The sequence below is a fragment of the Anguilla anguilla genome, chromosome 4, assembly GCF_013347855.1.
Source record: "Anguilla anguilla isolate fAngAng1 chromosome 4, fAngAng1.pri, whole genome shotgun sequence".
NCBI classification, from domain to species: Eukaryota; Metazoa; Chordata; class Actinopteri; order Anguilliformes; family Anguillidae; genus Anguilla; species Anguilla anguilla.
Genome location: NC_049204.1, coordinates 55,381,180 through 55,407,280, shown reverse-complemented (window position 1 = coordinate 55,407,280; position 26,101 = coordinate 55,381,180). Strand labels below are relative to the sequence as shown.

The 26,101-nt window shown below is 42.5% G+C and overlaps 1 protein-coding gene across 9 annotated transcripts in view; it reads right to left on the bottom strand.

Moving 5' to 3' along the window:
• LOC118226064 (voltage-dependent R-type calcium channel subunit alpha-1E) overlaps positions 1–26,101 on the bottom strand; it is a 130,299-nt gene that overhangs the window by 75,576 nt on the left and 28,622 nt on the right. For all 9 annotated transcript variants that reach the window (XR_004764956.1, XR_004764955.1, XM_035415314.1 and 6 more), the window contains exons 3-4: positions 10,118–10,384; positions 363–468 (exon numbers count right to left, since the gene is read on the bottom strand). Coding sequence is in view for 7 of the 9 variants with exons in the window: in XM_035415314.1 (XP_035271205.1) it covers positions 363–468; positions 10,118–10,384 (373 nt within the window). In the remaining 2 variants the exon portion in view is untranslated. The remainder of the gene's footprint in view (positions 1–362; positions 469–10,117; positions 10,385–26,101) is intronic.

Below are 26,101 nucleotides of genomic sequence, written 5' to 3'. Positions count from 1 at the left end.
TCACCAAATATTTTTCCGTGGGGTATTCAGTTGATAATTTAGTGGCAGTTGTGTTTTTAATCATACACATTGAAACCTACTCAGCCTCTTTAAGCTCTCTCCTTTAAAGGACTGGTGAGAATTTAACTGGTGAGAGGGCAGTTAACTTCAGATTACATTCATAATTTGATTTATTTTTAAAAAATCATCGTGCAAGAGAATGTGATGATCACTAGAGGTCCATTCACGTCAGAAGAGGAGACTGCAACCAAACATTATCCAAACTCATACAGAGAACCTAAAACGTATACTAGCGTGCATTCGTGAAGGGTTATATGTGCGTCCTGTGTGTCCTGCATGTCAAGCGCACGCATTGGCCTCACCAGTCTCTTAGACATGGGCGTCTTGTCGTCTCCTGGAAGGTGCTGCTCCAGGGCCAGGACGATGCAGTTGGCGATGATGGTGGCCAGGATCATGTACTCAAACGGAGTGGCGACAGCAACAGTCAAGGAAGTGAGCTTGGGAGAGTTTGACCAGCACGGAAAATCACAAACACTCAATGTTTTACCAAACATCCATTGTGCCAAAATGTGCAGACAGTACCGAACAGGGGTAGAAATAAAATAGATTAAAGAGACAAGCACTGAAAACAATAATGAAAAGTAACAAAAAAATCCATTACTAATTTCATTATGTGGTTGAACATATTTTCTTCTGACTTTTATCCCCTCTCCCCACCCCTGTAAGTCCACTGTATTGCAGCATGTACCAGCGGGTCTGCAGAATATCAGAACAGGTCTTTGCCCACATTCACTGCATGACACGTGCACTATCCCGTCTCCAGTGATTCCATGATTTGATTTGTTGGCAGGAATTAACCCACACATCCTGTGAAGCTGATGACAGCAATGAGGCCTAATTCAATAATTAAGAAGGGCAGGGATCTAGCAGATATTTCTTAGATTTCAATCTAACGCACTGAAGGCTAAAACATGTTGCTCATATATTCATAGAATGAAAACTGTGGCTCCCACTCAACACATGACAGGCTCACGTAACAAAGAATGAACCGTCATGTTAAACCTCTCTGTACTGTGACTCCATACTTGTGGACCATTTCTTAAAAATGACTGTAAAAGTAAGATTAGGGGAGTAAAGAAGTTCAATAAGCTTCATACCGAACTGCAAATGAAAAGGCTGCCAGCATGTTCCCATCAGCGTAGCAATGGATCCTGACACCTTTGTTGGAAATGTCTCACATTTTGAGGATTTTAAAAATGATTCTTTCTTCCTACTGTACCCTTTATCAAACAGAACTGGTTTATCCAGACTCGGATTTGTCTGGCAGAGCCCGGCTCCTTCCTCCTCCCCCAGATCCTGATTACACAAAAGCAGCTGCCGCTTCTTCCTCAAAGCTTTTACGAAGGTACAATCACTCTATCCACTGAAGCCAGGCAGGCTGGAGATGGGCTTCAAGAGAGGTCGGGGTCAGGGGTCATACGGGGGCAGAAAATAGCCGTTGATACAAATGAGGGCATGTAGCGCATTGTTCCTCCGGACTCCTGAAGGCTTCGGCTGTGATTCCTGGCATCGGACGAGCGGGGATTTATCAGTCTGTTGCTTGTGTGGGTGCTCCTTCTTCTTTTTTTGGGCAAAAACAGCAGCACAAAATAAACAGGCATAAATCTCCGTGGCAACAGAGGGGAAAGGGATCAATGCGAAAAGAGCGGCGAGCCAGAGGTGCCTCCTGGAGACGCCCCCACTTCGGCTGCTCTTTGATGTGCCCAATAAATTAACAGACGAGACGCGTCGGGCGCTTGTTTCACCCCGCTTGCGTTTAAACAAAGACCGCGTGTTTTTTCACTTTAATGGACGGTCCATGTGCAAAATGATTTAATCAGTACCAGAAATGGGATGAACCATTCCGTCCCATTTCATCCCATAAAGCACCTGACAGGCCAGCATTGCCAGAAAAGTTAGCCAGAGAAGTTAACAGTTGTCACCTCTACTTTCTCTCTTTACCTCAAAAGAAGGCTAAAAAAGAAAAAAACTTTCTATAACTTTTTGATAATGCGCAGCTTTTCACCATACATCTGCCCGTACGTAAGCTGAGATGCCCAGAGAGATATATCGGGAGAAAGAGAGGGACTGAGGGGGGTGGGACCATGACAAGCACCCGGCTCTGAGAGAAAGCACCGTATCCACGGCAACAGCCTCCCTCTCTCTCTCTCCTCTCTGCCAAAAGTCAGAGAGCGCTCACATTAAATAGGACGCAGTGCTGTCGCTGCTCCCCTCCTGTTCCTGAAACTGTCCTCCTCACAATCAATACTCGGTCCCGTCTTGCCGTATGGTCGCGGATAAGCGTTCCACACACAGTGCAAACACACACTTGATACTGGCACACACGAGACCATATGCACCATATGGGAAGTGGTGGTTTAAGACATTTGTGCGAAAGCGCATGTCAGCGCGTGAGGCAGGAGGGTGCGTGGGAACATGCGAAGCGGCTGTGCTTTTGGATCCCGACGTGTATTTCGGCTTCATTATTTATATCATTCCTTCAGTGAAAACAGTGTCATCTGCTCACAGAAGAAGTGTTGTAATGAGGGCTTCTGGGATCTGTGACTCACATTGGCAACCCTGCGAGGCTCCAGTCAAACAGGTTAAAAATAGCACCGGCACTGGAGATGGAACGTGATACTGTTTGCATCTGCGCATGGACGGCTCGCTCTCAACTTGGACTCAAACTTAATGACGCCGGGTTAAAAATAATGGATCACGCCGCACACCGAGTGATGAGTCATTTCTGGAAAAATGAAGGGAGGGAAAGACATTCCTGACATTTACGAAGTTAAGCAATCTGCTCGAACGCGAGTAACGCGTTTAAAAATAACTCAAGAGTTACAGCCCACGTATCAAAACCTTAAAGAACAGAGCTGCCTATTTGTCAATGATACAGAACATACACACTCTTCGAAGATACTGTAATTTTCTATATTTCTTGGCTTCTTGAGTCTGCGGTGTTTTCAGTATGTTGTTGACTAGATCAGTGTGAGTGAGCCCCTATCAGCACAGGCTGCGCCTGGAGAGAGAGAGAGAGAAAGAGAGAGAGAGAGAGAGAGAGAGAGAGAGAGAGAGAGAGAGAGAGAGAGAGAGAGAGAGCCCTCAATCCCCTCCGCTTCTGACAGCAGAAATCATTAAAGGCCCACTGCCACTCCAGGACGCTTCCGCTACCTGCTGCCCAGCGGGTATCAGATAGGGAGAGCAGCTGCGATCCCGCCCCAGGTCCCTGAACCACAGCGGTCTGCATGTTTCAGTTAGACCGCTGCGCCACTCCCCCTTCATCGACCGCAACCACCCCCCCCCCCCACCCCCCCTCGCCCACCCGCCCACCCGCCCACCCACCTCCAGCGCCTCCACACCCCAGAAGCTTCAGCGGCACACCAGTCACGGAAAAACCAAAAATAAATCTCCTATCGATTATACCTGCTAATTGAGCACTTTAAATAAAGACTCGCTTCTGCCTCAGTACATCATGTTCCTCATAAAAGAATGAGCTTTGATGAAGTGGCTTGTCAGCTCTGTGTGTGCATATGTGCGTGTTCCTTTCTTTGTGTGTTGGCTAAAGGGTGTGTTTTTTATTAATCACATTGCCCGGTGAGATCAGTGGCCCTGAAATATTATGAGTCTTCCACTTTTAAGGTTTTAGGGTTTTCCACTTCCACATTTTAAAGAAAGCACAAATCACAAATCTAATTCAGATTTAAAAGGCTGTTTTTTTTTCAGATATATTGTTCATACAATATATAATAATCAACTGTTGCGTGTTAAGCGAGGTATGATTTAAGTCATGTGTAACACATTTATACAGCTGGAAGGGAAAAGACATTGGCTTCACCACATTCAAGCACATTTTCTCTGCTTGGCTACACTTTAATTATTAAAGAAGGTGGGTATAAGCCAGTATAATTACTATGTGTAATTACCGTGCAGAATTCTGTCACCGATTACAAAGTCTAATTCTGGAGGACAATGAGACAGAATAAATGGAGAGCAAGGCATAAAAGGATTACATTTGGGTGCCATGGTTGTTCCACTCAACTACAACACAGGCCCAACACTCCTATCTGTGGACAGGTTGTTTATGCACACCCAGAGAAAATGACTTGAACCTCTTCCTCAGAGACCGGCTCAAAACCTACTCGTGCAACAAACCAGCTGCTCGGTTTAATTCATCTATTGCGGTTGCTTCCAAAAAAAACCCCAGAGGAATTTATTTTGGCACGACAAACATTTTTCCCTTCCTTAGCGTTCGCAGGAATATTTAATTTAAACATTGGCAAAATGAAACCGCTAAAGAAGTGGCAATAACAAAATATCACACTTATACACCACACTTCTGTTCTGCCTCCGAACGCCCTCATTAGGACCAGACGCAGCCTGAGATGAGGTCATCGCTCACTAACTGCTTTAAGCCACGTGAATAACCAAGCCGATCGGAAGTCATCAGATATAATGTTTTGCGAATACCACTGACAAAGTTAATTATGCGAAACAAGACACCCGCGTGTACACTGACATATTACTCTTGAGGGAACACTATCCAATTACCACACAACAACATATCCACCAATCAGAAAGAAGCATGCCAGGGAGGGACTCCAGTTGCAACCAGATAGCAGCTAGCCTGACAGTCAGGGTGTTGATAATGTGGGGGCCAGGGCACTGAGAAGCGTTTAGAGAAGACCACCACTGTTGCTGTACTTCAAATGCATGCCTTAAAATGCCAAGCTCTGACAATGAAACTTAGCCGGACTGATTTTGACCCGATGCCAGGTGGAGTTTCTGGGCCCGTGTCCCAGCTGAAGAGACTCAACACAGCTGTGTGTTAATTGGTCAGGGGGCCCGATTGCGGGGACACACCCGTCTGGATCTTCTGGGCTCAGTAGTGTTAGCACAGAGGCGATGGTCTCGGGCTAAAGCAGGTTCTGATGGGGATGAAGCTGCCGGAGGTCAGAACCAGGGCGGAGTCAGGGGAGATGTCCCATGTCTCTGAGGCTGCAGAGCACCACCCTCATTACACTGCTTTATTGGCATTTAACAGGTGCTCTCACCCCGAGAGACCACACACCTCTCCGTGCATCACAAGCAAAACGACAGGACGTGATAACGGAACGAGCTCACGGGACGAGGCGCGGAGGGGCTAGCGCTACGACGGCGCGCCGCTCCCGCGCTTTCTTTAAGGTTTTAACACCACTGCAGGGACCCCTGCCCAGCCTTCTGCACGCAGCTGCCATTGGCGCACACAGCTGGTTGGGCTTTTTTAATAGCGCGACCTGCTGATGGAACAAAGCCTCATTATGTTTTGAGGAAAACAATAACGCACAACACGGATATCAGCGGAGGTTTGCTTTATTAGGAGAGGCACGCTAAATTGGGCAAGCTAACAAACACCTGAGACCCCCGTGGATGTTCTGTAGTTGGACTACAGCACAACGGGGGATCAGGCCTTGTTTCTGAAGGCCAGAAAGGTGTCTGACCTGCCGTCTGGTTGCCAAGTAATACACAGTTATAAGGAGCCCTCTATCACTTCCTGGCAGGTCCTCTGCCTCCCTGACCCACCTGGCTTCTCCACATCAAACACACAACTGTACCACAGGAATACAGACATGTTTCTGCTTTGGGGAAGGTGACCATTCTAAGCAACGGCTGCATCCTGGCAACAGAACCACACTAGGTTCCACTGAGAGGACTGCGAAAACATGTCTAATTGGCTTTCATATGATACGTCCAGTGAAGCTTCTGAAATATAGCCACGAGGCTAGCAATCCTCACTGAGTCATAACAGTGAAGCCTTCCCAGAATGTGTAGCCTTTAATATTAGTGTCGGCATCTTCTTTGCCAGAAATATTAGCCAATAACCACAAAGAGCCTGCAGCCACGGATAAAGACATGAAAAACGACAACGCCAAATGTTTCTTGACTTACCGCCTGAAACAGCGGTTTATCATGTACACAGAGGAAGCAAACGAGTCCTCCTAAGAATTCCACTGTGACAATAACTATTACTCAGGCAAGATGCACTTTCCTCCTCGCATACGTATCTGCCTAATAACCCCTTTTCAGCAGTTGCGTCCGTTATCCAGTAGCGCTGGGTACAAAAAAAAACTGTGGTTAAGGCTAACGCGATCCACAAAATGAGCGCACTTCAAATAAAACAATACCACTTTTTGATTTTTAAACCACACCTGCTGAGCCAGCTAGTTCACATTTAGTTCAAACAGGACCTGTTCGAACTGTGGAAATCTGGACATTTCATTTTAACTGAAGATAAAAGGGCTCCACTGATTCAATCTCAAACTAACCTGAATGCATAACTAAAATTTTCAGTCGCATTATTGGATTCATCAAGATTTATGTAGATTCTAGCTCCTCTGTCTGTAAATCAGGCTTTTTATGCTAATTGTGTGTGGGAGAAAGGAAACATAACTGTTTTTATGGTTGATAATTATGTATAATGTGTGGACCCAGTTAAGGGAACACCTGTGCTCCTGGGATGACATCAAAATGGAGTATTCAGCAGAACTGAGATATGCTACGCTTGCAGTGATAAAAGCTGGAGGCATCACTGAAAGAAAATAAACATTACGTCACTCCTGCAACTCCATAACAACCTGACCAACAGGAATAGCCTTTAGTGAAAGAGCAGACTTCAAACCGAGTAGAGTAACCCTTTTTATCTCCAATTTGGCATTCCCAGATACGCTCAGCCTGCAATGCTCACGGCAACCACTGCGGTCAACGTGTGAGGCTGCAGACAAGCGGGCGCCCTGCGGCGAAGCGTGCCGCATCAGCCTCCGCTCCTCATCGCGCCGCGGAGCCGCGAGCCGGGCTAGCACAGGCGTGAGTCACAGAGACGCTACACGTGCAGCGCGACAGACAGGCGAAGGGCCGCGGGCACGCGAGGGGACTCCACCAGCCTGGCCGAACGAAACCCTCCCACCCCCGGGTTATGCCAGAGCCAACGTCGCATGGCACCGCAGGGCTGCCGGCCACAGCTGCCCTTGGCACGGTCTAGATCAGATGCCAGGCCGTGGGGCCAGAGCAGCGCCTTAACACAATGAGCCACTCAGCAGCCACCAGAATGGTAATTAACTGCAGTCCCAAACATCTATAACATGAATATCACCTTAAATGTGCCATTTCCATCTCACATTCCCAAAAGCAGGCTCATAAATTCAATTCAGTGGCCCCTTTTCTATTTATTGTCTTAAGTGAAGTGCCATGAAAAGTTTCCCAATTCTTCTTGGTTTGATTTACCCGTGGCCTTGCAGTCTGTGACCACACCCCACGATGCACTCCAAGTTCTTTGCCATAAAATACTGAAGGTGACACTATTGGCTAAGGGTCTGTTATGTTCATAAAGGAGCAATGAATCACGCAGCAGCGCCACCCCATTGTCCAGATAGAAAAGCATCTCCTTTGGCCAATCAATTCCACATTAATCAGAAACAGTTTTTTATGGACTGCCCTCCACACAATGACCAGGACCGGACCTATTTTGTCGCTATTACATTGATCTTCATACAAACCACACTGTTATTCTGTGGGAAGGAACAGCATCATCCCACGTAGTTATAACTTAAATCATTAACAAACTGCAAGTTCGTTTTGTTCATTGTGTTGATTCTAGAAAAAAAGCTGAGTGACAAAAAAACTAATTCTGACTTTACATAAAGGTGCAACTGAAAAGTACATAAATGAGGATGGATGTGACATCACTCAATCGCATGGGAGTTCAATTATTCTGTAGTCCTGTGATTCATAAATCTAAGCATTTACCCTCACTTATCATAGAACTTGTGTATCCTACCATTAATATTCATTTATATAGAAAGTAGCTCACCTAATATGATTTTACCTGAATATGGCTTCTTACGGGATGGGAAGTGTTTTTATGTGACTTCATTTTTATTGTCACAAATGCAAAGAATTCTGTCAGTGTGTAGATGACACAACACTGTATAGTAGAGTACTTTTCCCACTATCTTTTCCCATTGTTATCTATAAAATTCCAGCATTTAACCATCCACTCAGCTCAGCACAGTACTACAGAATATTCCACCTTGATTATGAAAGGGAATTTTTTTCTTTCTTTTTTTCTGCATTAATTCAGAATCAATTTTACACTGATTCAGTTACACACTATACAACACAAAACAAAGTACTTAATAAAATGCAGAAATATAAGCTTCCTTTATGCATTAACACTTCAGACAGTCTCTCTGCGAAGTCTGACAAACTGTACTTTATTATCGTACAATGTTCTTACTCTTTGTGCCTTCATGTTATGCTAATTAAATCCCATAAAGTCTCCTCCTGATAATTTATTTTCACATTCACTAATGCAGGCTCATCAACATTCTGAGAAGGAAAATGTGAAGCTGCAAGATTCTGGTTGGCTGAAACACCATCCCTCCCTCAACAGGGCACCAAAAGCATCACTTGACTTTGAATCATCCCATTTACATTTAGTCACGTCACCGTGCCACTTTGGGGACTGTGTATTTTTAGTCCTTCCATCAATTAAAATAACTTAAGGAGAAATATTTAAATCCTCTCCAGTTTACCATCATAAGAGTAACAGAAATATCCATGTATACAGAAATAGCTAAAATTTGTATTCAATAAGGTACAACACATATCTAAACTAGAATGAAAAAAGTGCTGTGACTGAAAGCTGGCAACATGATAAATGCATGAAAAGTTTAATAAACTAGGAGATGAAAGTGGCTGAACTTGTATAAAGCTGTTAGGCATGAAAGGATAAGATTGGTTGGGAATTTGTTTGGGGGGAGGGATTTGAATTTTAAACAATTGTGTACAAGTTTGCTTGGTAGTCTCAATAAGTACACACAATGTACAAACAAAGCTAAGCTAAATACAGGATCAAGAGGAAAATGGCCAGGATGAAATGCAGACAGAGGAAAGCATTTGGACAATGACAGTTATACAAAACTTTGTGATAGTGCAAGTAATAGGCAGTTTTATCGTCACACGTCATTATGAGCTCAGCGATTACATAAATTAATAACATTTTTTCAGTACTCAATTGGAACAAAAATTTTAAAAACACGAATACAGCGGATGCCATGTAAAAAATTAACCGTATGAAGAATACGAAAACCTTGCGTTAGATACTACATTATATATGGAACGGAAAGTTCGCAAAGCTCTTTTTCGGATATGGACTGCGGTCGCTGACCGTGGTGCTGAAACTCGTGTCACATTCTGTCAGCACGTAATTGCTTCTTTGATTTATAACAGCTTGTTCTTGACGTTCAAAGATAAAATAAAAGATACACAGAAACATTAATTCACAAATAGTTTAATGAGAACTACCTGTGTTTCTCATACAATCTTGCATTAACACCTCCCGATTAATAAATGCCTTCACGTCCCTCTCTTTGGTTTATTGTACGTCTGACAAGCGTGGACGCAGCACTATAATTGCAGGCTTGCAGTAATTAACAGCTGAAACCTCATTCTAACACAGCACATATTGCAGTGCTCATTATAGCACTGCTATGTTATGAAAACAAGAGGCAACGCCAAAATCCTACTAATAAATCCGGTGCATAAATCCACTTTATGCTAGGTCCACTTATAATGATATAACTACAGTGCTCACAAGAAAAGCAGTATAAATAATGAGAATAATTTTATCCCATAAAATATATTGGTTTCAATATTTTACCAGTCTGTGCCTCGTTCTTTCTTTTTATAAAACATAAATCTTGATCTCACATATTCCTAGGATTAAGACGGATCTTCCCTATCTCCACCAGAATGTGACTTGAAAAATAATATACTAAATAGTAATAACAGCCTCCACGCTCACACCAACGGCACAACGGGTTTCCCAGTTGTGTAAAGGTATGATCTCCAAACAATATCCAGTAGATGCCTACCGCTGCGTTATATTGAATAAATCATATGGTGACACCAACCACAAGATTTCTGCAGTAAACAATTAACCTTTATGTATGTGTGTGGGTGTGGGGGTGGTGGGAACATTTGTGGAACCGGGGAGTTATGAAGGAACATTTGTTTTTTTTACCGTTAACCAAAAGGATATGGCCACTCTATGAGCTTCTTTGCGTATTTCCTGACAATGTTGTCTTCTCCGAAAATGAAGAGCGATCTGTTGACGGTGAAACAGTTTTGCCTCACAGGGATGGGGTTGTACAGGGCCATGGTGCGTGCTCTCTGGGCTTTGGTCTGTTTGAACGCTGGTGAAACTCCACCTGTAGATACCGCCGGTCCTTCGCGGTTCCTGTTGCGCTCGGATCCCCCATCCCCGGATCCCAATAAACCGGGAACGTCGTCGCCAAATCGTGCCATTCTGTGAGGAGCAAGAGAAACCGGGGAAACAGGAAAATGGTTATCCCCTAGAAAACAGGGAGGTATAGAAAGCGGTGTTAAATGAAGATTGGTCTTCGCTTATTTTAATCCATAATAGCATTCAAAAATTAGTCAGCAGACGAGTTTTAATGTTCCCATGTCCCCCAAGAAGTACAGGAAAGAAATGTCCATTCCGTTTAAAGTACATGGAGCAACAACAAAATCAACTCTCAGTTGCTTCTTCAGCATCAACTGCCCTGGGTGAATTAATTCCGAAGAAAAGGAGATCGCCTCCCTAACACGCCTTCATCGGATAGTGTAGGCTAGGCTATTCAAGGCAGCGCATCTTAAGAGCCAAATAAACTCTTCGCTGTTGAATATTAGCAGACGGTCTGCAAACCACAAGTAAATTCGTATATTCGTATATTTCGTATGGTTTGAAAAGAATAAAAAATCCTGGCCAAACAGTTCAATCGGACATGCACCAGCAAGGTTTGTACAATCCAAACGCCTTTCGTGACTTCACCTCAAGTGCATTAGGTTACCTCGCTGACATGAAACAATCAAAACGAAAACAAATGAAGTCAATTGTCCCACTGAATTTCCGTTTTGCTTGGGGAAAAAAACAAAAACTATCGTCTTTTACGATATATCTTCGGCTATTTTCAGTTTCCCCCTCCACTTCTTTCCCATACCAAACTTTAGGCAGCCATTCCCATCTTTTCACTTAAAAAAGACCCTATCCATAACCGCATCCTGCAAAGTTTTCACGTAGTTTTCCCCGCGATAAGCTTAATGTTTTGAAACCCTACTCCAAAGTCGCGGATGAGCAACAAGCGTTTCTCCTCCACATACAGAAGGCAGTAGAAATCAGATCAGGACGATGTGTGCTGCTGGATTAAGCAATGCATGCTTCCTCCAAAACCTGGTTGCAATGGGTCACACTATCCACACGGTGCAAAACACACCCTGAAAACGCACATTGTTGTGCTCGTCTCCCTCTCATTTCTCACGGAAATTTACTTGAGATGCACGTCTTGAGTGGATTTTGAAAAAATGAAGATGGTCGTAACCATGGTGACATCACGCATAAAAAGGTCACATTGAAAAACATGTGGTTTCGTACCATTGCCACAATACTGAACGTATTCCACATGATATACCCTCGGATTTATTTAATGTCATGTCACGAGCGACCACAATTGTTGCATATTAGTTATGCGTTTAGCCAGATTAGCAAAATTCATTTAAACCAGCAGTGCAAACCGTATTTTTCACAGAAAACGAGTTGCTGTAGCTAATAGGCTAGGATTAATCAATTATCAATCGATGAAATATCCAAGACGGGCTACAATAATCGCTGAAAACGAAGAACTCCATGCATTGGCAAGGGGTGGACAGAATAGATGGGCGTGAGAAGAAAAAAACGTTTGCTGAGCATAAAAGTTTAATTACTGGTTAAATCACTGGTACGTCCTGTAGATGGCACTGGTACATTTATCTGTTCTTCATTAGAACAATTTAATACAGTGAGCTCCATAATGTCTGGGACAAATACGTATTTTTCTTGATTTGGCCCTGTACAGTTTTAGAGTTGTCATAAAACAATTAATATATGGTTAAAGTGCAGATTTTCAGCTTTCATGAAAGGATATTTTGTAATAAATATTGGCTTTACCATGTATAAATTATAGCACTTTTTATATATAACACCCCCCCCCCCCCATCCTTGTTGTAGGATGAAGTGCCATCCAATGAGTTTGGAGGTATTTGCTTGAACTTGAGCTGATAAGGTGCTTCTGTACGTAGAATTCATTTTGCTGCTGCTATCAGCAGTTTCATTATCAAAGAAGACAAGTGAGTCTGTACCTGTGGCAGCCATACATGCCCAAATCATAACACCCTCATGACCATGCTTCATGTGAAGGGGAGGTGTTTTGGATGTTCAGCAGTTCCTTTTGCCCTTCACACTTTACTCTTGCCTTCACTGTGATAGAAATGAATCTCGGTCACATCTGTGCACAAGGCCTTTTTGCAGAACTCTGCAGGCTCTTTTAGGTGCTTCTTAGCAAACTGTAACCTGTCCAACCTGTTTTTGTGGCTAACATCTTGCAGTGTAGCCCCTGTAGTTCTGTAAAGTCTTCAGTGGACAGTAGTTACTGACACATCCATTCCTGCCTCCTGTAGAGTGTTTCTGATCTGTCAGACAAGTGCTTGGGAGTTTTTCATCATTATGGTGAAAATTCTTCCGTCATCAACTGTAGGGGTCTTCCTTAGCCTTCCAGGCCCTTTGCAATTACTGAGCTCAATTACTGTTCTCTTTCCTGGTGTGTCAAACAGTTGATTTTAGTAAGCCCAAGGTTTAGCCAATGTCCCTGGCTGTTTATTTTTCTCATTTCTCAGACTCATAATGGCTTCCTTCCCTTTCATTGGCACAACTCCGGTTCTCATGTTGACAAACACCAACAGCAGACTCCAAAGGTAATCAAAAGTCTAAAAGCTCTCTTATACCTGCACTAAGGATACAAAAGAGAAATTTCATGGGCCTTATTAAGGCAGCCAACTGCGAGCTGAGGTCATTGAAAGTAAACAGCGTCTTGCTCTTGTGGATGGTGAGAGTGACACTGTGCCTTCAACACCACTTAACATGCTCTTACATGTTGTATGCTCATGTTTCCACCTCTGGGATACATGAGATGAGTGTGAAAAACTGCTTGATGAATGACTATGGGTGGTAAATATCATTAGCCATCTACAGCAAAACAAACAATTACTAACACTACAGAAAGCACAACTGAATTGTGTTAAATTACATTTAGAAGTGCAAAAAGTTTACAGCAATCAGCTTCCTTGGGGAAATTCAATATATTGCAATATATTAAATATGATGTATTAAAGATCAGAAAAGGGTTAGCAATATTTAAGAATATAGGGACAAATATACAAATAACTGCAATACATATTTTTCATAGGCATTGGTGTTGAAAACCTCTATAATTTAAAAAAAAAAGTGTTTTTACAGTATATCACGGTGTATATCAATATCAGTAGACTTATTGAGCTTATATCCTGTAACCAATAATTCAAAACATAAGTTCCAACCCAATATTCCTTTATACCATCAGTAGTATCATGACTTAATTAGATTCACCACCCACTCAGAGAAAAGATCAAATTCACCCTCATAATGCTTGAGCAGGGACATCATTTATTACATAACTCTCTCAGTTTTAAAAGTTTCACAGCACAGGTAGCCGGGCAATGAAACGGAACCGCGCAATGAAACCGAAAAGCCAGAGCAACCTAATATCCACACGCCTGATTTCATTAAGCAGAAAATTGACTTTTAACAGAAACTCGAAATGGCTGGCGTGACTGTAGCCCACAAAGTAAAGTGTTCCACGGTTGTGAAAAAGTGCGATAGGGTGGAGTCCCTGAAGCACATACAGTGCGCGGGAGATTTTATTTCCTGGATATAGAGACAATGGGGTTGTTGGAACTACAGAAGTGTATTCCATTGCAACCGTTAATACCTTGAAAAACTACAATCGGAGAACTAATATGTATGAAGGGACTGGTGGTCTCATGGATTACCATTTAGAGTCCTGACCACTATAAAAATAAATATGGACCAAATACTACACATCAGACAAAATATAACCTGAAACAGATCTAATTAATTTATTGTTAAAAAAAAAAGATTAAGCTTTGTCAAATGTGAAAATGCTTGAATTTCTTAACTGTACATAAATTAAGAATAAGATGTATCTGTGTTAAGCCACCGCATCACATGGCAAGGTTCACTCCTTTGATTTCTGAGGGGGTGAAGGTGTGCACCCCATGATGATGCTCACTCAGCTGCTGCTCTGCAGTGAAAGGCGGGAGCTACAGGGAACGCTGATCCCTTCAGTTCCCTTCAGGTGACGGATTCATTGCCACATTTAAATAATACAAAGACAGAAAAAACAGCAATAGTTTCCCCCTTTCTCAAGAGCTATAATAACATCACAGCCGCATGTACGCACACAAGCACACACACGCATGCACGCACACGAGCACGCATGTACACGTGCAAACACATGCACACACACGTGCGTGCACACACGCACGCAGAGGAAATCCAGACTTACATTACAGTGGAATAAACAACCTGATTGGCTCCTTCCTGGAACCTGAATATCACTGCCTCCTTGCGCACTGGACTCAGAGCGTCTCTCATTGTCACGCTCAGCCATCTGAGATCGGGGCAGGACTGCGGGGCCCCGAACCACACATTATTTAATAAATAAACGGGCAGTATTGACCGTAGACAGTCGCTGCCTCCCCGTCACAAAACTGCACAAAGGCCCAGCCTCCTCAGTGCTGTCAGAGCCTATTGAAAAGGGCCCGGTTGCCAAATACAAACTAAGCCCACGGAAAGACAAAAGTGCGGCGAAGGTGTGGAGCGGGGAACGCGGGGACTGTGGGGATGCCAGATGTCAGCACGTCTTCATCAGGGCTCGCTGAATGCGTCCGATGAAAAGAGCTGGAGACGCCGGAATAGCAGATAAAAGGGACTTTGCTGGAACAGACGTCACGCCGAAAAAATGCCTTTCTTTGCGCTAATGATTAATTAATGCGCTCGCAAAATGTCAGTCCCTTATTTCCATACAGACTACACAGATAAAATCAGATCAGATTAAGTTGCTTCTAACAATGAGGCCTGTTTCACAGAGTTTTAAAATACCGTTTCAGAAAGTTATTAGGAGCTGAGCAGGTAATAATTTTCCATTTGAATTATTCAGACATGATTTATGTTTTTTTTACTGATACGGTACAAATTCATAATTAAAAATAAATGTGATTTGAAGCATTCATATCCTTTAAAACTCCCTAACAAATCTTAGCCATGTACTGATTACAATTTAGGAGTGAAGAGGACTGGGGATATGTAGGGTAGGAGACTGATTTTCATGAGAGCTGCACAGCTCTGTCACACAGTGAAGACACATGAGGCTCATCTCATTGAATCCACCCACCATTATAATGGTGGGTCAGAATACTGATTTAAATCAGCTGTCGCCACAGCTGTGTGATATTTGCCTGAAATATCGCTCCACTTCTGTGATATGTAGCACCTTTTTTTGTCCTCAACTATGGTTTCCATAGTGACAGCCTGTCCTTGAATTTGTGATCCATTCTTCAACTCATCAAAACAGGGGCATGTGCACAAAAGACACCTTCCCTAACCTTTTCCTACAGAAAAACGTCTTTCCTACCTGTGACCTTTATTTCCACCACACAGTCCACCTAGACAGACCTTAAGATGGATCTCCTTTGTCTGCTCTAGAACACGGTAGACAGAAATATGATGTTAATGATATAAGGAATGTTTTTTTTCTGTACAGATCAAAGCATTTTAAATCGGTCAAACGATGGTTCTCGGAATCACGATGCTGTCACCGGATTTGTAATTTACTTCAGAAGCACAGGCAAATCAACACTAACGAACCATTTAAGAAAAACAACAACAACAACAACTGAGTTTGGATACCGATGTGTAATGTATAACAGTGGGGTATAGGTTCCATTCTTCTGTAAGTAAAGAAAAGCAGACCCCAGCAGACTGGACACTACGTCTGTGTTGCCTTGCTGTTGCTCCCACTCTTCAACAGACACATGGGCTATTCTAGTACTAACATCACTGTCTGCCCGGCTTGGCTACGCTCTCGCTCTCTCCCAGTCATCTCCATTCATTAAGCCCATTAGGACAGTTTACACCACTCATATTGTAGTTCAGGGGTCCCCAGTGGAGAGCCTCAACGTCTAATGGCATTCATTTTAACCTTAAAATCAGCAGCCAGTTTTAATCCAAGAAAGTCAGCTATGTAAAAACTGCTTTAAATGAGCAATTTCTAATTCCCGAGTATCAATAAAAACCAGCAGTCCCTGTAAATTCCAGTTCAGTTCTAGATTATGTCCTCAAAACCACAGACTGCACAGTGCAGACCTCCTGAGGATTTAACACTAAAGTTAGCACACAACAGCAAAACAACACTTTAAAGGAACAGCTATTGCAGCGGCGCTCAGTATTTTATTTCTGCAGCGTGAGTGAAGACGCCGGGCGCAAAGTGCATCGGTCCACTGTGAGAGCAGAACGCTGACATCAGGTCCTGCAGCCAAAGAGCTGAAAACCACAACAGTGCCCTCACCTGCTTGCCCTGCCAGCTGCCCAAGGACCAGTCTTAAAACATTTTAAGACTGGAGTAAATCACCAGACCAGACCGCATCTCCCACTCTCTCCCTCTTCAGGCTCCCTGTTATTGCTTTTTAATAGCAGTGAAATGAGCATTTTTAAAATAAAAAATATATCCCCTTCCACAATGGTTTGCCACACAGCAGAGCCAAAACATGTCAACCAGCCACGGACAGTATGGAGTACGGAGAAGAAATGTGGAAACTTTGGGGGAGAGGAGTAAGGGTAGAGTTCCTTACACGAGAGGGGGTTTACCCTTGTAATGCCTCCAGTGAGAGCTGTGATTGGAGACAGCAAGAGATCTTAGCCCTATCTGCCCTTCGCCTCTTAGGCTCTATGGTATCTGAACTGCATCAGCCTGGCATCGCTGGGCCAGCATGACAACTGCAATAGAGCAAAGGAATTCTGTGGCTGTTCACAGGTCGTGATCTGTGGCCATCATGCGGATGAAGCACTTTTAAATAAAGGAGGAGGAAGGGACAAATGGAATGATGGCACAATCTAGTTTTAAATGAAAGCCTAGATTCAATATAAATGCTGAAGATTTCCTTTTACAATTGATAACACACAATGTCCCTTTGGATCTCTTGTGGAATATTTCCCATTGATTGCACTGCCCTTTCATGCCACTGTGTATGTACAGAAACATTCTCCTGCTTGAACTCATTGCTCAGTGTCAAGGGAAAACACACTGAATTTAAACCTGAGCCTTACTGAGATTTTGTCCACAAATGCATGCAAAATAACCCAGCACAGTCCTGCAACTGCCAAATAATTATCAGTCCTCACAAGATTTCCACTGTACTGTAAGTCACCTGAGTGCTTCTCTGCCTTAAAAATACAAGGGCAGCTCCAATCAGAACAGCAGCCCTCCTAATCCAAATCAGACCATCATCTACAGTAATGGTGCTGAAAGATCAAGGGAGGTTCCAAGCCAGCACAATACTCAACATCAAGTTCAGTTCTTCCTTTTTCTCAACACACACATGGCTATTACTAGCAATAGGCTGTTTGTGTGTGTGTGTTTTTTGTGTGAGTACGCACGTGCGTGTGTGTTTGTGTGTTATCTGTATTTAGGACAAGGTGAAATACCTTTTCTCTATTATGATCCCATACAGTACAGCATCAGAATACCAGATGAAATCTGATGTGGCTGTTGCCCAGGGATACTCCCCAGGGATTTGGCAATGCACAGCACCGTACAAGAGCCACACAGATAAACAATGTGTCGACCAGCTCGCCCCTAAAGTGTGGCTGGCTGTGTGGCATGACACGTCATGATCACATGCACGGACCGTCTCTTCGCAGCCACTTCACGCCTTACGGTGAAGCTACACGCACTGCGGCCTGCGTGCGATGCCGCTTCTCCCCCGCCAAGTGCAGCGGCTTATCCATCGATGACCGCGTCTCTCATCACATCACAGGAAAAAGTGATGCAATCGCATAAGAAGCGGCGCCATTGCACCTGGCTTCACAATTAAAGATGACCCACTTTAACACCCCCCCTCTGAAATAATACAAAACCTTCACCGGCGCACTCATCATACTCGTGGAATGGAGAAATGAAACCTGCTCATGCAAGTGACTCAGGATTTGACCAAAGCCCTCCTTTGACTGGTTTAGTGTTTTCTTTGCACCGTTACCTAGCAACAGATTCCCTCCATTCTGAGCTCTGCTAGCTAGGCCACAACCATTAGATGAGGTTATACAAAACATATATATTAACCGTTAACCACATTGAAACATCACGTATTAAAACAATCTCTGATAACAAATATGCATTTTCAATATGCTGGATATCGTATGTGGAAATCTGGATAATGAAAATTAAAACAAACACAAAATGGAGTTTCTCTTTGTATGTGTCCTGCTTTTCTATGCATTCATACTGTGCACACACCCATTGACAAGACCCGGAAATGAAGTAAACCTATAGTAAAATAAGTATTTAACCATGTTAAAACCATTAATTGAAATGCATCAGACTTCAGTTTAGCTATTTTGATGGCAAATCAGGGATGTTTAACAGACCAGCTGATACCAAAAAATGTTTTTAAAAAGTTCACCTTATATTAACTGGTTCTCAAAAAATTGTTCTGCCAATGTCTATCTACCTAAATGTCATAATTCTGCATTACACACAAAAAACGAAGATTATCATAAATCTAAGTTCACAGATACACAAAACAATCATAAAAGTGCATGTACATCATCTTCCTTCCACACACAAAAAACACAGCCAGACCACAACACTGGACTTCAATCACAGCATTGACCGGACATTCATTACTTCTCTTTATTCATAAGCCAGAGGCACAAACATAAGTATGCATTTAAAAATGCAGAATTATCTTGCATGAGTTACTATTCAGGAAAAAGGCAGAATTTGCCATTCCATTTTTGTTTTTCCAATGAGGAACCCAGTAAGACACAGGCTGAAGATTACAGAAGCCTCTAAGGCTAAATTATCTGTCCTCGCCTCCCATACAGAGACAGAGAGAAATGGAGGAGACCCAAGCAGAATGCTGTATTGTACAGATGGCTCTATTTCCCTCTGGCTGTGGACAGTTCCAATCAACATCCCTGTCCTTCAGGCTTTACAAATGACAAAAAATAAATGTTCTACTTAATTTTAAAAGAAATATTACTAAACTAATTATATAAAAGGGACTGTGTTTGAAACACACTGTATATACATGTATTATGTGGACTCATTTCCATTGAAATTAAAAAAAAAGGTATATAAAGCAAAAGCCATATATGGTAACTTCACTGTGCTTTTATATGATAACCATTTGATGGGGTAGCACGTGCACCTGGCAAATTGCTACAAAGGCATGAAGTAGCATATAAAATGCGCAATGCACAAATAATTTTATTACAATACATCATTAACCAACCTGGAGAGCAGGTCAGTCACATGACCCTGTGGTTGCTGACAGCAGATGTTCCCCTTTCAGAAAACTAGAGATCTCAGCCATTGATTGGTTCCCTGTAATAGAACCTACTGTACCAAATATTGACACAGACAGGGCTAAAGAACAATACCCTGCTTGTATAAAACTGATCCACATTCTTCTCGTTCAGAGAGCGAACGAGCCGCTGTGTTCTCACGTTAAATAAAAGCACAAACATCAGAGGGGAAAAAAATGCCACCTCTGAGCAGCCCAGGAAATCAAAGCCTTGGCTTAACATATTCAAAAGAGGAGGGAGCGTGAAGAAGTCATCCGGCAAATTCTTATTAAAATACTTTAATCTCTGGGTCCCCCTAGTGGCACGTTCTGTTACTTATGGGACAAGGACCTCAGGAAGAAAACAAAAGAGCAAACTCAAAGTCGAAAGAATATAATAGTAAAATGGAGGGGTAAAAAAAGGGGAACAGCATGCTTCAATATAGTGAGAATTCAAGAGATTGACTGTTGAATTGTGAGATTTATATGACTGGGCCTGGTTAAAAGCACCTGATGTTCACAACTTGCTTTTCAGACCCTCAGAATGCTGTAAAAACTGCAGTCCGGATTAGACTGCTAAAGAGCACAGAACAAACAAACAAACATATAATCCTCTCGGAATATGGATAAATCATACGCAACACAAATATGAAAAAATATACCGCTATAGGTACACAGATATTTCTGCATTTTGAGATCAGGTAACTGCTGAACACTCACACACAAAAAGCATGCACACCTCTCATGTGCTGCCTGGTGTTTTGCACTCACGAATGGCCACCCTACCTAACGAGCAGACATGAAAAGGATACATTTTCACACACGTTAAAAGCCTTCTATAACACGGCTGTGTAGTGCAGTGGCCACGATGAGAAGGCACTGCCTTTAGTAATAATTTAGCCAAGTGGCCACATTTGACAGAACCCTAGTGGCTCTGTGGCAATGCAAATATAATGGAAATATAGATTTTTTTGGCAGGGAAAACAAACATATTTAATTGAACTACAAAAGACCTATTTCTACCTCCATTTCTGCGGGCAAGGGTTCTGTCATGTACATTTCAAGGAAAAATGCAGCAGCTTATTCCAGGACATGGATGCAATGGAATCATATACTTAACGGTTACATTTTCCATAATTGTGGTCTTAATAGCCTCCCCGTCTCAACAGAAATCGGAAAGGCTGGCTAGAATACAGCTTGTTTCAGCAAATACCGAGCTGTAAATGGATTATGCTACCTTATAATTAACATCCACTTAATGCAATTCCGTGGTCATGTTTGTGATAACACTGGCAACATTCCCAGGAATCTGGGTGGGTTAAGAAAGTTAATGCTAAATGCTGTGGGTTATGATTTATTACCAGGTTTGGGATAATGGAGACCATGTGGTGCAGTCTATACCATGGTTGATTCTCAACCCATATAAAAATGTCCCATTTCTTGTCTGTCCACTCTCCTTTAAAAGAAAAAGATTTGGGACAGGTTCATATTGGCAGAGTGACTACACAAAAAAAGTCTGTTTTAAAATGAAATGACCCAACTCTCAAATTGCCATCTATCTGCCAGTCTATATCTGGTGATGTTTTTCTTGGCCAGATTCCCAGCTCAGCTCCCAGTCTAGCCACCTACTCATGCCCAGGTTTAATGGCTGAATAACTCCCTCTTCTCTGCAGCTCATACGTGACATGGCTTCTGGTGAAGCTTGGAGGGCTACCCACTGGTGTATAGCACTTTGAGATGAGGAAAGACATTATACCAATACAATAAACCATTGTTAGTGTTCATATTAGTTGTAGTATTAGTAGTAATAGTACTAGTAGTAGTAGCATTTGTTGTTATTTATTTGTCAAATCTATTAATGAGTCAGTCCACCTCCAGGCATATTAACTTATTAACCTTCATATTAACAACATGAGATGGGTGGTTTCCTGCGAGAGCTGTAACTGTCATTTTCTCTAATGATCTGTAGTGACCCCATGCCTGCACTGAGGAGGCGTGCTGGGCTACAGAAAGGTCACTATGCCAACGCAGGAGGCCCCAGCCCCGCCCTGTACGGCGGGCAAGAAGAGACAGACGGCGGCGCAAAGCCGAAAGCTGGCACAGAGGAGGCCGACTGGCACAGAGGAGGCCGACCGGCAGCTTTAGGAATGCCAGAACTCGCCGTGTGCACATGGCCGCATTGTTGCCAGGGTACAGGAGCTCTCATTGGTCTGCAACCACATCTCAGCCGCGCTCATAAACGAATCACCTCCGTCTCGCCTGTCACCGTTTTCCACAGATGGAATTAGACCGAGTGAGATGCATTATGGTCCTTCGCCTCATGGCAAAAGAGGACTATGAGCTTCTGATGGCCCGCCTGCTGCACGGACTCACTACGGGCTGTGAAAATTAGCACTTTAAATTAACAAGCTCCAGCACACAGTCTGGCGTAAACACGATCTTTCCCTGCAATGAGATATTGAAATTCTGGTGATGAGGCGTGATTTCAGACTGAGAAAATGTGGGGAAAAAACAGCTTGTACTTTGTCGTAGCTACTCCAGAATTTGCCAATATGTAAGTAAATCAGTCCAGAGAAAATAACAACAGAGCCCTGACAGGCTCCCATGTGGCTCCTATTCAGACTTAAAAAAAAAAAAAAATTTCAATACATTTTATTATAACAACAATGTCTGTATTGCTATTATTTTTAATGGGCAGTTGTATATTATTTATTTGGAATGGCCAGTTGTGTTTTCATGCCCTTCTGTTCATCGTCAAATCCACCAGATGAGTCACAGTAAGACAGGGACAATCCAGCAAACTGAGGTCCTCTCCTGTAGCACTGCTATAGCCAATTATGCACTGCTAAAAGGGGCCACTGGCCAAAGTCTGCACTGACATGGTCAGGGGTGTGTCACTTCACTGAAACCTAGTGTATTAGGATGAACCAATGGACAGACCCTGAAAAAAATAATAAATAAATAAATAATTGGCATGGAAGTGAAATATATCCATTCCTGTGATGATTCAGTGTCTGTACATCTAAGGAGAGATGAAAAGGAAAATACAGGGGAGGGAGATAAGCGACAGCTTTGCAGATATCATTAGTGCTCTGAAGGATTCCTAGAGGAGAGAGGCAGTGCATGATGGGAATGCTGGAATGAGCAGGGTGGGCTGGACTTCAGAAGCCAAAGCTGCACGGGAGCACAAGGACAGAGGCAAATGGGCAGTTCTAAGAGTGCTCCCAGTTAAGACAAATATCACCTTTATACTGACAGAACCACTAATATTAGCCCGAGAAAAAACTTATCAAACATATGCATGCATGTATGTGTGTATTTGCACCATTTTAAATAAAGAGTCATGTTACTTTAACCAGTAACCAGGGTATGGAACCAAAGAGAGTCTGAGAGCTTATATATGTATATATTGCTTTAAAATAAACTCTGACTCCTCTCTGTGCATTATCTCCGAGTTACTCATATAGGCTATAAACATAATGAGCATAAATTCACAGACATTGTTAATAGCAGAAAATAGGGTGGCTTCAGATGACTGTAAAGGCACATAGAACGTATTAAACTTAAAAATAAACAAAAATAAAAATAATGAATAAAGCACTTATAGTCATTTTTTCTATTATTAGAAATACTTTTATATAATCTTTTGGTAATAATAATCAATGTTTTGTGACCTTGTAAAACCTGGACAAAATTTCGTTCTTAAAAGAGGCAGGCAGTTTTGATCTCAGATTTGCCTAGCAAACACTAACGGCAGTTCCACAGCTGCCCACACGAGGGGGCTTTAGATAAGCAACAGAATGCTGAAGAGCTCCTGAAAAGAATGTTTATTTTCAGTAACCATTTGACAAATGAATCCCCAGAGCTGCATCAGTCATTGAACTTGCATAATTACAGCAGGTTCTTCTCTGGCAATATGGGGAGGCAAAATGACAGATTACCCGTGCAGACACAAATCACACTCATACAGTAAAGGTGGTTGCCTCAAAGTCCACCATAGTTAGCACATTCAGCTTAGAAAACCAGGGGACTGGTATTTAAGTTTATAAAATCCAGAAGGCAATGTCTGCTGACACAGAACAGAGAGAACTGAGGGGCTGGTAGCAAATAGATGGGCTACCTGGCTGATATCCTCACTGTTTCAAACCTATTTTGAACAAAATACAATGTTTGATTTTATTGGCCAATCTGTAAGAAGGAACCGTGTTGTTTAATGAAATCATCAGACCTGCGGCAGAACACACCTCGTGGACTCTCCCTGACAGCTGATAGCTGCAGATCAGTGCGTTTACCTCTGTTTTCGCCCTGGTTCATTGACAATGTTTTCCCCTCATGAAAGAGACAAATTCATTTGCCAGTATGCCATCAGAGTAGAACGCGATTCACCTTTGATATTTAAATCGGTTCTAAAAATGATTCCACAGGAAGGGAAGACAACACATTGATCGGCCCCGCACTTTCATCACCACTACAGAAGGCACGTGAGTTAATGAAGCACCCACCGTCTGTGTTGCCTGTTTCTGGACTGAGGAACAACCACTGCTTCACCAGCTCATGTGTGTCAAATTTCTACCTTGTTTAGCTTGTGTCCCTAAACTTATGAATCTTAAATCAGTGATAGTATATCATTGATAAACATATTGTTTACATACAGAGCATGGCGAATTGCAAAAACATGCAAAAAAGGAGAAATTGCACTACAGGAAACCTATTAAATGAACATATAATATTCACTTTATTGTTATTCTGACTTTTGAAACCAGGTGTTATAATATTATAAAGCATTGAAATTGCAATAGGCAGTACTATAGCTGAGGCATTATGGGTATTTTATTCAGTTATGCCATTTTCCTCAGCTGATCAATATATTCAACGTGGTTCTGTAATTCCTTTGTTTGTTTTAATCAGAGATGAGGTACAAAAGTGAGGAAGTTTAAGTTAATGTGTCTAATTATACAGTTGCAACGTATCAGACAGAGACGATAAAATGCATGAAGGAAAACACAAGGGCATAGCGTCTCTGGGAAGTCTACTGCATGTGTCAATGACTGGAACAATGTGTTCTAATGTCGAAATGCTTCAGAGAAGCAAACCCCACAGCGTGACTGCCTTATGTTTATCACTGGGAAGGAAGACCCCATTGTGGCTCACTTTTCCATGCCGAAGCCATGACTGCAGACATCATGGAGCTGAAAGTCATTAGGATCACTGTGAAATACCCATTCTAACCTTCCTCACTGAGGGGGAACAAATAATGTTGAAAAGCAAAGCAGTCTGCAGGGCATAATAAAAGAGAAATGAGTCAGTATCACACTTGAAATATTAAAGGAATGTGTCAGAATTGAACCAGGGTGCTCCTGAAGGGTATCTGAGTGATTAACAACCCAGATATTCAACAAAAGAGACTATTTGAAATGCACACACTATTTTAAATTAGACATATAACAGTGGCAGTTGTGGATACACGGTGAAAGTCCTACAACAAATAAAGCAGCTAGTATAATCACATTTTTCAGATATTGCCCAGAACCATTGAGCCGTCAATAAATCTGATCCTTTAAATAATTAAAGTGACAAGGTGGGGCATTACCACTGTACCCTGGAGCAACGCAAGGAACCTAAATTGCTTCAGCAAACATACAGCGTGACAAATGTAATGATTTATTTCAGAACATTAGATATTGTGTGGGTTACAACATAATTGTGCTAACAGAGAGCAGTGCAAGATCAATGTTTAGATTTTATCACACGAGCCAAGGCATTTGTCCTGTGCACACTCATACACAATACTGTTCACACTTTATTTAAATTGTCTGCTTATACAACAGGCAAGATCCAGCAAGGGGGGCTGAACATAAGATCTCCCAGTACACCAAACTCCACTCCTGAAAAGAATAATAGCCCATTCAGTTAAAGGCACATGCCCCCAGCTAAGTAGCTAACAAGCACTTTTCAAGTCCAAGGAAGTGATGTCACCGACAACAGCCTACGCAATGCCAGTGAACAACCTGTTCTTTAGATACACTTATATTTGATTTTTGATTTTTAATGAATTGGCAATCTGATTCCGGGCATTTAGACTGAGATAACATTTTCTAGGCTAATTCAGGAGCCGCTCGTATCCAGTGACGTACGATGAAAGAGAAGACTAACAGGGTACCTCGTGACTCACGCATGCTTATTATGGGATAGTATGCGTCAGTGGAATGTTAGGAGATAGGAGAAGACTTATTTATCAGATCCGATACCAGTGGAATACAGCCCAGACTACCTCACAACCAAGATCTGGACAAATAAAATTGGGATGGCCGGTGTGTGCCTTCTGACCCCATTTCAGACAGAATTCACAAACAACTTCACACGTCCACACAATAAAGTCCCAAACTTCGGGGATTGCATTTTCCCTTCTTCTTCTTCCTGCCTGATAACATCATCACAAATACTCCAAGCCCACAAAGACTGTTTCCTCATTGGACATTTATGTGCATCATCAGCCAATAAAAACATCGGATACACACGCAAAATAGACATA